The following is a 15,813-nucleotide window of genomic DNA, read 5'->3' as shown; positions in this document are numbered from 1 at the left end:
AGTTTCTAGTGCACATGTAATTGATTTTTTATTTTTATTTTTTGCTTCTGTCTGCAGAAGCAGAGCTTTCTACATCATCTCCAGGACACATCTTATCACATATTCCATGTGTCTTTCAAGTTCTCTCCAGCTGTTTATTTCCCATTAATTGATTCTTATTTTTTTAAGTGCTTTTCAAATAGTCATGGTAAAGATGAGAACACCCCCTCTGAAAGCTTATTAGAAATCATTTCATTTGTCCAACACTGCTAATGTTGAGATACTTCAAGTAGGAATATCTAAACTTCTGTAATTAGCAGTAAGCAAAATTTGAAAATTTTAGTGACTTAATTTCCAAAGCTTTCAGAAAATTAAGATCATAAAACTAAGTCTAGGTAGACTTTTTTATTAAGGCATAATAATTTAGACTTCTAAGTGTGGCAGCTAGAATGCTTTATTGGACTGAACTGAATAGAGCAGAAGGGGACATAAAAAAGGTTCAGTGCTTTATTTGATCATTAATAACTGAATAGTTTAATACCTTTAATTGCGAAATCTACTTCAACTGTGGGAATCTGTCTCAGCCCAGCTACATGCATATGTTTGCATCCATTCCAGAAAACCAGTAGGCTAGCATTCTCTTGGACTGGCAGAAGTAGGTCTTTCAAACTGTAACACAACAAACATCTGGATCTCTCACCAGAGACAGCCCTGCTAGTCTTATAGGCAGTTGTGCAACATCCCAGGCTCATTTACCCATAATATTTCACAAGGCATGGAACAACAAGCTGTACCTTTTAATTATGGAAGACAGTATCTAGTTATTGCTAGATACTCCAGATGTAAAATTGCCAGTTGTCCTCAGCACAGGCTATGAGAAGGTCTTCCATCAGTGATAAGTAAATTGGATATCTCAGTTGCATCAGAGCAGTTTGGTTCATAATGTTGTGCTTGGCAATATCGATGCAACTGTAACTTCTAGCTACCGTGTGTCAGTTCAGCTGAAAAATCCATGCTAGAACACCAAAGCTCTGCGTCCTTGCATTTTGCACATCTCTATTGATTGTTTTCTGCCCCCAGTCACAGCAACAGAGTGGTCCCAAAGTCCAAGATGTTCTTCTTGGAATTTTCCACAATACTCTTTGCTTCCCACAGTGCCAAGAGGTCTTCTGTTGCCAATCAGTCATCCTCTTCTGGGTGGGAGCTGGCTGCAGGCTAGGAGCACAGTTCAAGTGGAAAGGGCAGGGATTTCCCTGATACAGATATGAAGGAAAATTTTTCATTGTTTTTCTCTGAGCACTACTTCTTGTTTGAAGGTAGGTGGAGAACAATTCTGAATACTAAGCAAAGGGGATATCTGTACCCAGAAGATTTTAATGGGAAAGAGTTGAACAAAATTGCAGCCCTAGCCACATGGCCTTCTAGCTCTGTGTGAGAGTTTTTTTTCAGAAGCAGTCAGGCATGGATGACTCTAGCCATAAGGGTCTTCCTACAGAAAAATATGCAAGTCCTGCTCATTTTCAGTGTGTGATGATCATCGATGCTCCCAGGAGTGAGTCTCTGATACTTTTTTAGCTAATGATTAACCTGAAGCTCTCCTTCTCCCCTATGCATTTGGACATAAAAGGACAATACAGAGACTGAAAGCAGCAGGCATGAGTGATTCCTTCTCTAACTGTGTGGACTAAGGGATGTTGAAGTGTGGAATCATCTGACAAAGAGTCCAGGACCAGCAGGCAAGGCAGTGAGGGGCCAATCTTTTTCTGATTAAGAAAGAGAAGTTCTGTCTTGGGACCAGGCTGAATTCAGGATGTTTGTGAGCTTCATCACGCTGCTTTCACTGGTACCAGCAATGTCTGTATGGTACAGACGGCAGCTATTGACTTTTCCATTTATTCAGCTCCATAGTCTTCTTAGTTCTGGGGAGTCTGTTGTAATTAGAGAGTTTATAGTGTTTTCTTGTACAGATGTCTAGCCTTTAGAGTAAGGCTTTACTTGTGAAGATTTTCAGAGTCTACTCGTAGGACATTCATATGACCCTGGGTAAGTCATTAAGCTAGTTCTATTTCATCTTCCCAGCCTGCAAAACAGTACCTATCTCAGAGGGTTTGGGTCAGGCTTGATTAATTTCATTGAGATCTTTGGATAAAAATTGTTTTTGTAAGAGGAGAACACTATGATTCACATTCTTACTAAGCTATAAATGCTCTCCTTTTGTTCTGGATAGAGAAAGGATGTGGAGGGATAAAATTTACCTGTTAGTCTCATTTTGTATAGGCATGATACCCATGTTTTCTGTTAGAAAAATCTCTAGCACAGTTGCTGGGAACACCAGTGTGTGATTTAAGGGTGCCTGGGGTAGTGCAGATCTCGGAACAGTAACCTAGTGAGTAAGGAGCAGGGACTCACAGAAGCAGAAGCATGCCCTTCCTCACAGTACCCAACTGGCAGATCAGCTGGACTCCACTGCTGGTACTGGGGTATCTCTTTTATCTCCTCCTCGGTGCTATGGTGTTCCAGCTGCTGGAGAAGCAGGCAGAGACTCACTCTCGGGACCAGTTCCAGTTGGAGAAGCTCAAGTTCCTGCAGAACTACACATGCTTGGATAGGCAAGCCCTGGAGCAGTTCGTACAGGTAAGAGGAACAGACTCCCATGATTTGGGCTCAAGCATTATTTTTGTTAGAAGCAATTATACTGTTTTGGCCAAACATGATCTGCTAAACACGACATTGGAAGACTAACTGTACAAGAGAAAGGCAATGGTTTCTCAAGCCCCTTCCCATACCACTTTATTTTTATCCATTCTTGAACATCCAAAAGATGCAAAACCACTAATGAACCTTTATGTTACCTTATAGTACCTTCAGCTTCATGGTTTGTAGCTCCCACAGGAATTACTGCATGGAAATTATGCATGGGGACAAAAACCTTACAAGAAGTAGGTTGCCCTGCCAAGGTACTTCAGCCCAAACCTGCACAGATTCTGCCCTTCTTTTCTACCAGAAATCATCTATTGCACTTGAAAGGCAGTCCTGCACTTCCAGGCCTCTAAACAAAAGATGAGCTCAGCCATCATAATCTGTGTCATTTATCATTTATAATAAGTGCTAAAGAGCTCTTATTCAATATGAGTTGTCTATTAATGACATCTTCAATTACATTTTAATCTATTACTCAAAACAGGTTGGAGATTAATTACAAGCCCTCACATGGTATTACTTATGGACAAATCCTGTCATTCTAGTATTGTAAGAACTGGGCAAAAATCCTTGAATTATTACTTTATTCATGCTCAAAATTTCTCCAGACACAGACCTGGGTGCCTAAATGGTTTGAACTCTTTCTCTCAGGTCATTAAAGCTGACAGAAACACTGAACAGGATGCAAGACTGCACTTTGAAACAGAGGATTTCCACCAACGCACATGCTTCAGATCAACATTAAAACCTATATTCTATAAATGGGTGTAAGCACACAGTGAAGTTCAGATCAAAAAGGGAACAGAAGGTGCCTGAACTCTGTCTACAAGGACAATGCTTTGATGATGACTAATACTTTGACATGTTTCTTGTGGAACATTTGGCTTTGTCCAGGAAATGACTGGAGTTTTCAAGAGTTTACATACCTAAAAAGTCTGCTTTTTTTTCAGCTCAGCTACACCAGTTAGTGCTATTACCTGCCTTTCCCTTTGTCCTGTGGTAATGACAGTAGAAAAGACCCTGAATCTCATTCTAAACCAAACTGGGATAATTTATAGGGTTAAAAGGTTTAGTTAAATCTCTAGTACCCTACAAACCTTAGATGGGGTTCATAGATGCCCAGATCCTCCTCTCTGGCTCCCGTGGATCTTCCTTAGACTGCTGGGTCTCAGACAATCACATTTTGCTGCCTCTCAGCTGAGTTAGATACAATTTCACACATCAGCTGTTCCAAACAAAACCGGTTGAGGGCACCAAATTATCAGCTACAATGCACCAAGCTTCAGAGTACTCAACAATAGTCTTCTGCCTATAAATGACTCATATGTCATTTATAACCCCTGTTAAGAAATTAGTCCAGCTCTTACAAATAGTAGGGAATAAAATTCTTTTCAAATGAAATTTCTTACTCTAAAACTAGTGCAGGGAAGCCATTGTCTCACTGTACATTTTATCTATATGGTTAAGGAGGCCAGTTCATAATGTCAGAAATTCCAGCCTAAAAAGTGACAGTATTCATATTGTGGTTAGAGACAGCCACTAGATTCAGTCCAGTCTGCTGACAAATTTGTACTTCCTTATTTCCAGGTTTTTTAAACCTAAATCCTGGAATCTGAGAATCAACCCAAGTTTTCTATTTCCATATCCATTACCACTAGTAATAGATTTACCACTTATAATTCATTAACTTTTTAGTCAATTTTGCATGAAGCAAATTCTTGCCATTCCATGTGCATAAACTATATTGGCTTTGCTAGGCTAAAACTGTCTAGTTGAGGGGTGACCCTGAGCTGGAGCTCCAAAGCTGAACAACCTGGAACTTCGGGAGAGTGCAAATAGAAGCACTGCAATCTAATATGTCTCTGGTAATCATACTTTGGTCAGGAAATTATGCCATGCTTACAGCATAACCAAAAAGCAGATCCACTGAGTGAGGAGGTACCTCTTTTAAGTCCTTGTTTTGATTATGACAGTACTTTTCCAACCCTAAAGCATCTGGTATAAATATTGGCCAAGAGGGCTAACTCCTGGTCTATGACCGCAAGTGGCTCCAGTGTGCACTGGGAGGGGGACAGGTGCTGAAGTGGCAGCTCTTACTCTCTCTGCATTCTAGCTCTATGCAGGTTTCATCTTGTTACTGTGAATTCTAGCACATTGCTTTTACTTACTGGCTAATTCTGCTCCCAAAAGCAACAGCTAATGCTCATCAACCATTGAGCAGTTTCTCTGTTCTCACTGCAGCCCTAACCGGTACCTGAGTTGTAGACAAAAAGGAGCTAGGAGCCATTACAACTGCCCCACACCAATGTGCTTGTTTAGGAACGGTCCACCCTGGCACCAGTCTGCCCTCTTTTTCTTGGAGTTGTGCTTAAAAGCAACTGTCATACTAAGAAGTCTGGCCTTGTCAAACTGTGTCTGGAGTGTTCAACATTTAATACTGCCTCACAGTTTTATGATGGCTTTTGTGATGTGGATGAAGCTCCTCTGAACACATGCACATTGAAATAGATATAACAGAGGTGCTCCTTACAGGAATGAATTGACCTGTGATCACTTTAGACGTTTCAAATGACTCACACTTCAGGAGTTTCTGTGTGTTCCTTCTAAGTATCAAATAAGATGGTAAAATCTAGATGATTTAATGTGTCAAATTCTTCACATTCTGAAACCAGGCCTTTAATGGAACAGTTCTTTGTCATATTGAAAATAAATTCTCCTGGCTCTTCAATCATGAGATCACATATGACGATGCCTAGCTGGCCTATCTGATGGACTTGAACAATGCTGTGGGATTTGTTAATGAAGAATAACATTGGCTATTAAACTTAGGATGCCTAATCCACCAGCACAGATAATAGAAGCTAATATTGCCAAACCAATGCAAAATCAGTTACCTTGTCATAGATATGTTCATCAGATAAGCAATCTTTCTGTCAGTAGTCAATATTTGAATCAAGAAAGAACATCTTCTTTGGTCTAATGCTCATGGAACCATCTAAGGCTGGAGCTGCTGTTGAATTCTGTTCATGTCCTGCTTCATAAAACAGTCCATGGAAGCAAGAGAGTGAATTCACAAGTCCTTCAGGCATTTGGCAAAATGATGAAGTCTGTGAGCTGGACTTCAAAATTGGTATGTAACAAACAAGGAGATTCTTGAAACTCCAGCCCCTAAACAGAAGGCTCCTGTTTCATACAGAGTATTCTCAGGGAGAACAAAGGAACACCTTCTTCACTAAGGCACCTAGTAAGATACTTGATAGACACATAGGAGCTGGATCTTTTTTGGCACATAGTAGTTTTATTATCTGGTAAGAGCTATCTGAAATGGCAAAGAGTATTTCATTAGCTAATCTCCAAATCAGGAGAAGCCTGGTATCGACTGAAAATTGGCTGGGAAGCCATAGTCAAAAAAGTAATTCACCCTCACTAGTACTTACCTGCTGGAAACAGAAATGAGCATGCTTCCCATGCCCTTTCCCTCAAGTACAAGCGTTAATTTACATGTGCCAAAATTTAAAATTGGAGTGCAATGACTATGCTACGAAGGAAAGAAGAGAAACTGTATATTTTATGGCATAACTTCACTTAAATCCCAGTTTGATTACTCTGGGGACACCCTCCATTCCCCTCCCCTCAGCCTTCAAGTAGTTGTGGAACCAATCCTACTTCAATGGCCAGATCTCCAGTGATAAGAGAAGAGTTCAAGTTCCTGGCCAGATCCCTTTCAGTGTTTTACTCTGTCAGCATAAGACCTCTCTCAGGTCATTTTAGTCAATTATCTGCACCATTTATTGCTCTGTTTGCTCAAGACGGAAAGCAGCATTTGCTTCTCTGTTGTTGTTTTGTTTGTTTGCTTGTTTGTTTTTGTTTTGTTTTGTTTTTTGTTTTCCTGACATTTTTCCTGATCTGTTCTAATGTGTTGCTCATCTTTGCTCCTTCAACCTCTTTTGCCTTAGGTCCTCATGGAAGCATGGGAAAAAGGGGTCAGCCCAGAAGGAAACTCTACAAATCCCAGTAACTGGGACTTCAGCAACTCCTTCTTTTTTGCAGGAACTGTTGTCACCACTATAGGTGAGGAACACTTTTTCTCTTGTAAGTTGGGGGTTCCTCCAGCTGTTCTGTAAAACCCCCAGAAAAATAAAATTGGTGGACAGAATACACCTATAAGACAAACTTGATTACTGTGGATTATATTTTCTTACCAGTTTTAAATTATACCTGTTATGCTTGTTTATCCAACATATTACACCTGTAAAAACAGCCAAGTACCTCTTCGGTACAGGCAATATGATATTGTACATGCAGAACACCTCCTGAGTGCTTTAAAGCACTCAGTTGCACTTACTACAAAATCAGAGACTTAAAGAAAGTCGCTGTAGTTGCTAAGAGTAGTATTTTCCTTGTTAAACGTTCTGTTAGTAGTAATGAATGCACAGGGGTCTATCATAAGCTATGGCAATTTGTAGGCAGATTTCATTGTGGAAAATCACAGGCCTCCATGTCCCTGAAGCTTAATAGAAGCAAGCTTCCAAGCCTAGGAAATTGCCATGATGGCCTGCAGCCTTTCTGTGAAGTCTTTTGATATAGCTGTTTTCTTTTTTTGTTCCAGGTTATGGTAACCGGTCCCCCAGCACTGTGGCTGGACAAGTCTTCTGTGTGTTTTATGCCTTATTTGGGGTTCCGCTCAACCTGGCGTTCCTTAATCAGTTGGGGAAAGGCCTCAATGCTCATCTGATGATGCTGGAAAGATGGGTACAAAAGCCAGGCCATGCCCAGGTACAGCATGAATCAATCTATCTTTTTTTTCCACTGTTTCAAAACTAATAAAAACTGTTTTCTTAGATAGTAGTAAGGCTGCTAGACTGGGTTTCCTGGAGAGTGCTTACATCTTTTTGAACTGCAGCAATTACACTGCCCTCTATATCAGAAAATTGATATACTATATTTATATATGATGGCTTTAAAGTAATTTGCTTTTGCCTGAGAGACTCCAGATTTGCCTTTTTAGACCCTGATTCAGCAAAACTGTTAAGCAAGCGTGGCCTCAATTTTGAGCCGGGTCTTTAATTTGTGGTGACTTTAGCAGAAAACATCCACATACATGCATTGCTGAATCAAGCTGTTATTATCTAGCCTATGCTGGTATCTATCTCAGAATCTAGGCCTGCATTGTGCAAAGACAAACTATTTTTATTAGCCTGCTAATCTGGCTGAATTACCTTCCCTGATTGTGCCAGTAATTTAGCACTTCCTTCCTTTTTTTTTTTTTTTTTTTTTTGAAATGTAAATAAATCGTCCTTCTCTTTAGCTATAGTTTATTGGTGAGTCACTGAACTAGTGCAGATGTATTGGAATAAGGGAAACACTGATAACATAAAATATGTGAAGATCAGTTGTAACAAAGTTAATGCAAGTTTCTGAGTAAAAGTTCAATGTATTGACCCCTTTAGATACCAAAAAGGGAGACTAGACATGTTAGATATGTTGAAACATTTCAGAGTTTCTACCTACACTGGGAAAGATTTTCTGGTGAAGTTATATAGGTATCATCAAATGCGAAGTTAATTTATATCAGCAGAAGTTCCTTAGCTAACTAACGTATGCCTGTTCCTCAGATACATGTAGCTCTTCCACCAGAAGAACTTTTGGGCTACTATAGCTCTATTAGCTACATCTTTCCTGAAATTTTTAATGGCAATTCGGGGATGTGATTTTTTTTTATTTTTTTATTTTTTCACCTACACCTGAATCATCACTTCATTTTTGGCAGAACTCCTATGCTTTAAAGCTTTTTTTTAAAGATAAAACTTTGGACCTTTATCTGCTTCTTCACTACGAAAAGCCTCTCACAAGAAATTCTTTCATCTCCTTTTAACCACAGTTTAATTGTGCCTTGGGAAATTAATTAAAATCAATTCTTCCTCATTCCTGACTTACTTCCTCTACCTTATATGTTGGTACCAGAAAGCTCTTGAAAGCCAGGGTAAAAAGTAATATTGTGAATTTCAGTATAGAGTTTTATATGATCTTTATTATCTAGTTAAATGCTATCACACTTCTGGAATGAACTAAATGAGAACAGAAATCAACTATAACATGTCGATAAGTAATTCTCAAAATGCTTCATAAATGAGGTCAGGATTATTATACAGCTGGAGAGACATGGTACATAATGCAGAAGTGATTTGTCAAAGTCACCCAGTAGCCTCATGCATTTCCCTAGTTTCAGCTCAGCAAACTGTCTTATACGTGGGATAATACAAAATGAGGTAAAAAATAAATAAGTAAATAAAAGGATACCTGGATCTTCCGTTTTATAAACAAAGTGGTTTCGCTTTTCATCATGTCACAATAGACACATGCATAGAAAACCCTGCTCTTGTTTTCAATGCCCTTGAGGGCATTTTTAAACAATTGCAATGAGTTTGCATCAGACTATACAGCACTAGTCAAAAGTTCACCAGAGCCATGACTGTGTTCCCTGGCAACCCATGAGTTTCTGATCCTCAATCCTTAGATCAAACCATTGGGCCATTCCCCTGTCGCAACCCATCCGCAGACCTTTCTGCATATCTATCTGGTGCAGCCACATATGCTGTAACTTAGCTGGACTTCACATTTCCCAAAAGGCAGTTTGTAATGAGAGACACAGATCTACCCTGTGCTGACAGAAAACAGTTCTGCTCTGAATGCTTCTAAGTTTAAAATAAAAGCAGGCAAACTGACTTCACTCAAATTTCATCCAAACATATTTTTGGCTGAGCTCTTGCAAGCCACTTTATAAATCTTTGGAAGCAGTCACAGTAAAGAGAATCCTAATTTGTTCTTGCCAATCTTTGTATCACGAGTTATGCAATACTTGGTGCTTTTCCTAAAAGACTGGATCCAAGTGATTACAAGAGCATCTCCATTTGAATGGAAATGAAAAGTGAGCATTTCATTCCTGTGGTTGCTATAGTAATTCTGAAAATATAACTTGAGCGTACTTAAAAACTCATTGCAAAAGGCTTTAAAAAATCTTTTTTTTTTTTTTTTTCCTAATTCTGAGACTGTTTTGGATTTGTGGTTAGGTACAATATCTATGTGCAGGATAAACAGCAGGGTCAGCCTGCAGTACACAGAAGCATTGCTTTATCCTTCCCTGTTTGGACATTGCTCCCAGCAGGAGCAGGTTTGTGATTAAGAGCAAAACAGCAATTTCCTCTAGACAGATGCTCAGTGTTATTTAGCTGCCATCTTCCCTTTATCTTTCAGGTAGTTCAAACACTGGCAGTGGCTGTCTTCCTGACTACAGGGACCTTGCTATTTCTGGTGTTCCCACCACTGGTTTTCAGTTACGTAGAAGGCTGGAGCTATGGAGAAGGCTTTTACTTCACCTTCATCACCCTAAGCACCATTGGATTTGGGGACTACGTAGTAGGTAATAATAAGGATGAACATGGGTAAATGTTACCTATCTGCCTGTATTCTCACCTCACTGGGAGGTTCTTTGCTGAGATTTGGTACTGTAGTATAAGCCTAAGTACAGAGAGCATAGATTCCACTATAAATATGGTATGAGAAAGAGAGCTGATTATAATGAGATGATTTATGACATGGGAATTTTTCTCTTGGCAGCTAAGCTGAGAGTCACTAAACTTATTTCATGTATGCCACTGAACAACAAATTTAACAGTGACTATGTTGAGGCTGGTATGAATGTGAACCACAAGTGACAGGTGGAATATAAATGAAATCTCATTGTCAATATTAAGCCTTTGAGCCATGCTCTCCTAATAGTGATTTGTTTCAGCAAGTGCCTACCATTCCCAGTACAAAATCTTGTCAGATATAAAATGCTGAGTACTTACAGTATGGATAATATTGCTAACAACCACAGGGACAGCTATGGAAAACAAAAACAAAAACAAACAAACAAAACAAAACAACAAAAAAAACACTTGTCAGGGTATGTAGTCTGAAGCACAGAAATAGAAACATGTGAGGGGCTACCTTTCCATCTTCTTATTTGAATAAATGCTCTTAACACAGTACATATAGTATGCTTATTTAAAAACAAAATAACAACAAACAAACAAAAAGGATAAGTTACTTCATAAGGGGTAGTTCTCTTACCCTAGAAGTCATAACTATGTCCTGAAAGGAGAGAAAAACCCATCCCATCCTGACCATGGACACTATGGAACTTCACAATGACCTGTATGACAGAGACAAAATGAATGGCTGAAGTGTTGTTGTGCATCTGTATCAGCTGCACCAACTGCTCATTTTGTGGAAATACCAAATTAGGGGTTAAGATTTTCATAAACATTTACTTAAAATGGCTGCATTTCCCATATAATATTCTCCAAGTGATTTTGAGCCCTGGTTACCTGGTCACACTACAAAAAGAAATCACTATATCACTGAGGTTGTAAACCATACCTTCTGAAATCAGATGAGATCCCCTGCGTGTCCCTTGAGTAAAATTTGGCTAATATGGATTCAACAGTGTGACTCCAAGACAGTGTTTGTATTTTGTAAGCAGCTGGGAACACTCGTTTTTTTTCAGACCTAATAACTGTAGATGTGGCTATTTTTATTATATCGCCTCAATTTCAGAGATTTGGTGACAACTGTTCAAAGCTGAACCTGAAATTTGAAAAAAAAAATAAAAATAAAATAATAATAATTGATAAAAAAATGTGCATAGATCACATGAACTTGGTAAACATACACATCTGTGGGGGAAAGGAGGGGAGGTTATGACTATATACGTTGTCCAAAGCAGTCAAAATTAATACGTGAAGTTTCCTGGATTTTTCAGGCACAAACCCCAACAAGCACTATATCCCACTATACAGGAGCCTAACTGCAATTTGGATTGTTTTTGGCTTGGCCTGGCTGGCCCTGGTCTTCAACGTGGGAGCTGACTTGATGGAAAAATTCCTTCAGCTGAAGTGGCACAAGCCGGACTTAAGCTTGGCAGAAGGAGACACAACCAAACTGGAAGAAGAACCTGAGCAGCCTAGAATCCACATACCTACCTGAAAAAGGTACACAGAGAGAAGTCTTGAAAGAGCACCTTGCATCAGGGCATAAGCCAATTAAAACCTCGAGAGAAGTAGCACACAATAAAACTGTTCCAGGATTCATTTTGCACTTCTCACTCAACAATGGCACCTTCTACTGCAGTAAGCAATTCCTATCCTTTCTTTTTTCTATCAGAATTCAGTTCTCTTGGCCATTTGTATTCAAGAAATCCAGGGTGACTGCCTCCCACCTCCAATAAGAAGTGCTGTCATCAAGAAACGCCAGTGGAAAAAATAGGTACAGAAATCCTTCTTCATTTCCAAGCAGAAAGTAAACAAAGCCCCAGAGAAATATCAACAGCAATGGCCACCTGCTTAATGGCATCCATCCAATTAAGATTTATTTGATATCATCTGAAATTAGCAGCTTTTGTATAAAATGATAACATTTCTTTAGTTCCGGGGCTAAAATGTTTCTCTCAAATTTTATGTCTATCCAGCACTGTCTGGACTGTTACTATTCTGTTTATAGAGAACTGACAGATCAGAGCAGTCATTATCAAGTTCATTTCATAGCCACCCAAAACCAGCACTTTAAATCTCAATGCAAGCAGATTTCCTTATTTCCTGTCAGATTACAAATATTACTAGAGTCTGTAATTTGCTTTGGGCCAGTTTATTGAAAAACTACCACACCGTACAGGACTGATGCTATCCATTTACCTCTAAACAAGGCTGATAGGCTCTCGTGTTAAATCTTATCCTCAGTTATGCATTGTGCTGTAGCAGTGGAACAGGGAGTTTGACTTTATTGCAGTTATTGCAAGACAAAAGTAGCAGCAGCTGCCTCCAAAGAAGCAGAAAAGCCAAAGGAGGTCATCCAAACACCTTATAGCAGGCTTGTCACTGAGGCAGAAAGCTATAGTCACACTTTGTGTTTAAGTAAACCATAGAAACTTGATTAAACACTTATTCATTCACCCAGAGTACCATACTAGATTGTTTATAACCATCACTAACACATTCTGTGGATATGCTCGTAATTATGTACACACTGCTATTTGTTCAGTATGTTTGTAACTCGTATTAACCACCAACTAATTCTTTTAAAACTCATTTAGAAGTGGAACTTTAATGTTAAAGTGTGAGTGAAATATGACTGGGCATGCAGACCAGCCCCAGGCTAATCTATGGCTGGCAGACTACAGTAATATCAAATGTCAGCCTTTCAGCAGCTACTTTGATATTTCATTTTGGGGAAGTGTCCATAAAACATGTAAATACTTGTGTGTAAGTTACAAATCTCTTCACACATACTTTCTGTCCTAGACTTTGACTTCTAAGGAGAGTCCAACAGATGCTTGCTCTTGCATCTGACTTAGTGCTTTCTTTCTTTCTTTCTTTCTTTCTTTCTTTCGTTCTTTCGTTCGTTCGTTCGTTAGTTCTTTCTTTCTTTCTTTCTTTCTTTCTTTGGTGTTCATTGCTGACTCCTGCATAGTGCAGCCTGGCTGTCAAATCTGAAATGCTGGCATGTAAGAATGCCATCTGTAGTTTACTCATTAAAAAAATGAGCTTTCCAATGCTTATCCCAACTGAGATTTCCCTGATGCCTTATCCCTACCTACCTCACAGATTCTATCTCCTCGGTCTCTATGTTGATCTTTCTCAGTCATTCCCATGAATTTCTGCAACAATTTTCTTTGTAACTTCTGTCACTGACAACTCTGTCCTGTCTTGCTTTTTGGATCTTTGCAAACCTCCTGAGAAACATACACTTTCAGGATTCTTTTTTCTTCGACATAACATTTGTATATGCACTTCATAACATCATCACCATTGCTATACTCTGTACCTGTCTTGCGACAACACTGTAAGACATTCCTGGCCTGTTTGTATGAAAGACAAAGCTAAAGTTCTACTGAATTTATAACCAGTCAGTTTCCTTCACTTCACTTTTTCCATGCTGCCTTACTTTATTTAGTCACAGCCAACCATAAAACATGTGGTAGTGTAAAGGTGATGATATAAACTGTTTTACACTATGTTGCATGCCATAAAAAGTGATAACAAGGTTTATGAGGGATAAAAAGCATGCATACACTACTTACTGACCAAGTGTTTGTTAAAATCTTTCTTACTTGACATCTGACCGCAGGGAGTTTGGGTTGCTTTTACCTCAGTCCACAAAATTATCCCTATATCTGATACTTATTTACAAAATAGCAGCACAGCAAGACTATCTTCTGAAATTTTTGCTCCTGCTGCTTTTAGTAAGGCTGACGGTAGCTGCAGCAGTTCTCAAGCTGCCTGCCAGAAGACTCAAAATAAACAAACAAAAAACTCAAATCAAACATATTGCCATGGTGGAAAAGAGAAGTGAAAGATACTGATGACCTCCCCTCTGTTATACAAGTAATAGAAATTTCTTGCTCACATTGTCAATTTTTCAGGATCCTAAGAAGATCCTAAAGGTCATACACATCTGTAATAAAGCTTATTTTGAGCTGCATACTGGCAGAACTGGTCTAGTTCTTTGCATGGACAAAGTGTTTCTTAGTACTCTTCCTCTAACAAAAAGGTGGTCAACAATTATCAACTGACCAGCTAAGAAAATAAATGTGGAAGAATTGTGCAGTCATGACAGCTTACAAGGAGCCAGAGAAGTGCATGAAGGGACTCTTAATAGCATGTTTTACCAGTGCAACCCTGCGCAGAATGGAGCCCACACAACCAGCTACAAGATGCTCAGCCAGGCTATGCAGAAGACAGCACTTCTGAAGGACGTGAACCCAGCTCTGCAGCGTCTGGCAGGAGCACTGTCCCAGAAGTGTCTACATCCCATCTGTGAAGTGGAGAAGCAGCATGTTGTCCTGAGCAGCTGTCATGAGCAGCCCAGAGCAGGGCAAGAACCAAACCTTCTTCCAAGCTTACACTTACCCTTTAACCTCACTCAGCAAGCCCTTTCTCATCCTCCAAAATTTTGGTACCTTCCAGACAACACCAGAACGTCATCTGCAAATATTTGAGCCAGTCTCTCTGGAGATTTAAAATAGAAGGCTGACACACACGTATCCTCCTCAGGTGTACAACACTTCATTTCTGATTGCAAAGTGCCATTGCAGAGAATACTCAGGAATATGAGCCAGTCAGATTGTTAAAATATTACAAGATTCTTCAAAGATTTGTTGCAAATTTTAATCTCTTCTCTTCCTCCCCAAACTCCTTCTAGCAAGCACATACTTGATGCCTTGGGTTTTTATGCAGTCTTGCTTGTAGTTACAAACCCTGTGCCTCACGAGTAATTTGTTTAATATAATTCGAGTGTAAACATTAAATGTTCTATGACTAGTCAGCAATGTTTCAACAGGGTTATATTTAGTAGTGTGCTTTGTACAAACTGTCTGATTTTAATGTGTTTATAACATGAAAGTGCAGCTCTTGTCTATTTCTGTCTTAAATGAAAGAAAATTATGTACGTTTTTAATATATTTTCTTTCTGTGATATATTACGACTTTTTTTTTCAGTTTAAACATCATTCAGTGAAGAATACATTGAAAAGGTAGAGTTGAGACTGAGCAATGAGCAGCACAAGGTTGGTTGTTTTTTATGACTGTGTTGAGGATGATACAGGAACAGGGCTAGCATAGCATCGCCAGTTTCATGCTGGCAGAAGATTGCATGTGCAATTCTGCATTTTGTCAGTAAAAACATGAGCTTAAAGCATCTACCCCCAAAAAAAATTGTTAGCATATTACCAGAACCAGTCGGTTGTACAGAGCCTGCTTGAATGCTGCCTTACTTACAACAGCACAAACACTCCCCTAGCAAGAAAATCACGGGGCAGTGTAGGAAGGCTTTACCATTCGACAGCACATCAAAGGCACCCCGCTCAGAAATTTAGTGCGTTTATTCCCCTTCAGCTCCCACGCTGCACCAAAACAGGTAAACGACAAACTTTTCGCACACCCAAAGAGATTGCTGCTCTCCGCGGGAGAACCGGGCGGCACCTCCCAGTGTCTGTACGGCACAGCCGTTATCAGGGACACCCGTTTAGTGCCCTCGGGGCACAGCCAGCCTTGGGGCAGGGACCTCCGGGGCCAAGGAGCTCCGAAGCCGCCCGCC

General features: G+C 39.6%; 1 protein-coding gene across 2 annotated transcripts; it reads left to right on the top strand.

The window, feature by feature from the left end:
- Nucleotides 1–1,403: 1,403 nt before the first annotated feature.
- LOC311435298 (potassium channel, subfamily K, member 16-like) lies at nucleotides 1,404–15,102 on the top strand. 2 transcript variants are annotated; one of them, XM_084516116.1, is made up of 6 exons: nucleotides 1,404–2,613; nucleotides 6,636–6,750; nucleotides 7,289–7,455; nucleotides 9,934–10,099; nucleotides 11,486–11,714; nucleotides 11,887–15,102. In XM_084516116.1, the coding sequence occupies exons 1-5, from the start codon at nucleotides 2,401–2,403 to the stop codon at nucleotides 11,707–11,709; spliced, it is 885 nt and encodes a 294-aa protein (XP_084372242.1). In that variant the 5' UTR covers nucleotides 1,404–2,400; the 3' UTR covers nucleotides 11,710–11,714; nucleotides 11,887–15,102. The 2 variants fall into 2 exon arrangements, with proteins under 2 accessions (XP_084372242.1, XP_084372241.1); XM_084516115.1 differs by having other exon boundaries at nucleotides 11,486–15,102.
- Nucleotides 15,103–15,813: the final 711 nt, after the last annotated feature.

The sequence above is a fragment of the Aythya ferina genome (assembly GCF_964211825.1).
Source record: "Aythya ferina genome assembly, chromosome: 3".
Classification (NCBI taxonomy): domain Eukaryota; kingdom Metazoa; phylum Chordata; class Aves; order Anseriformes; family Anatidae; genus Aythya; species Aythya ferina.
The sequence above is the reverse complement of the archived record's forward strand: the minus strand, read 5'-3'. Positions and strand labels throughout refer to the sequence as shown.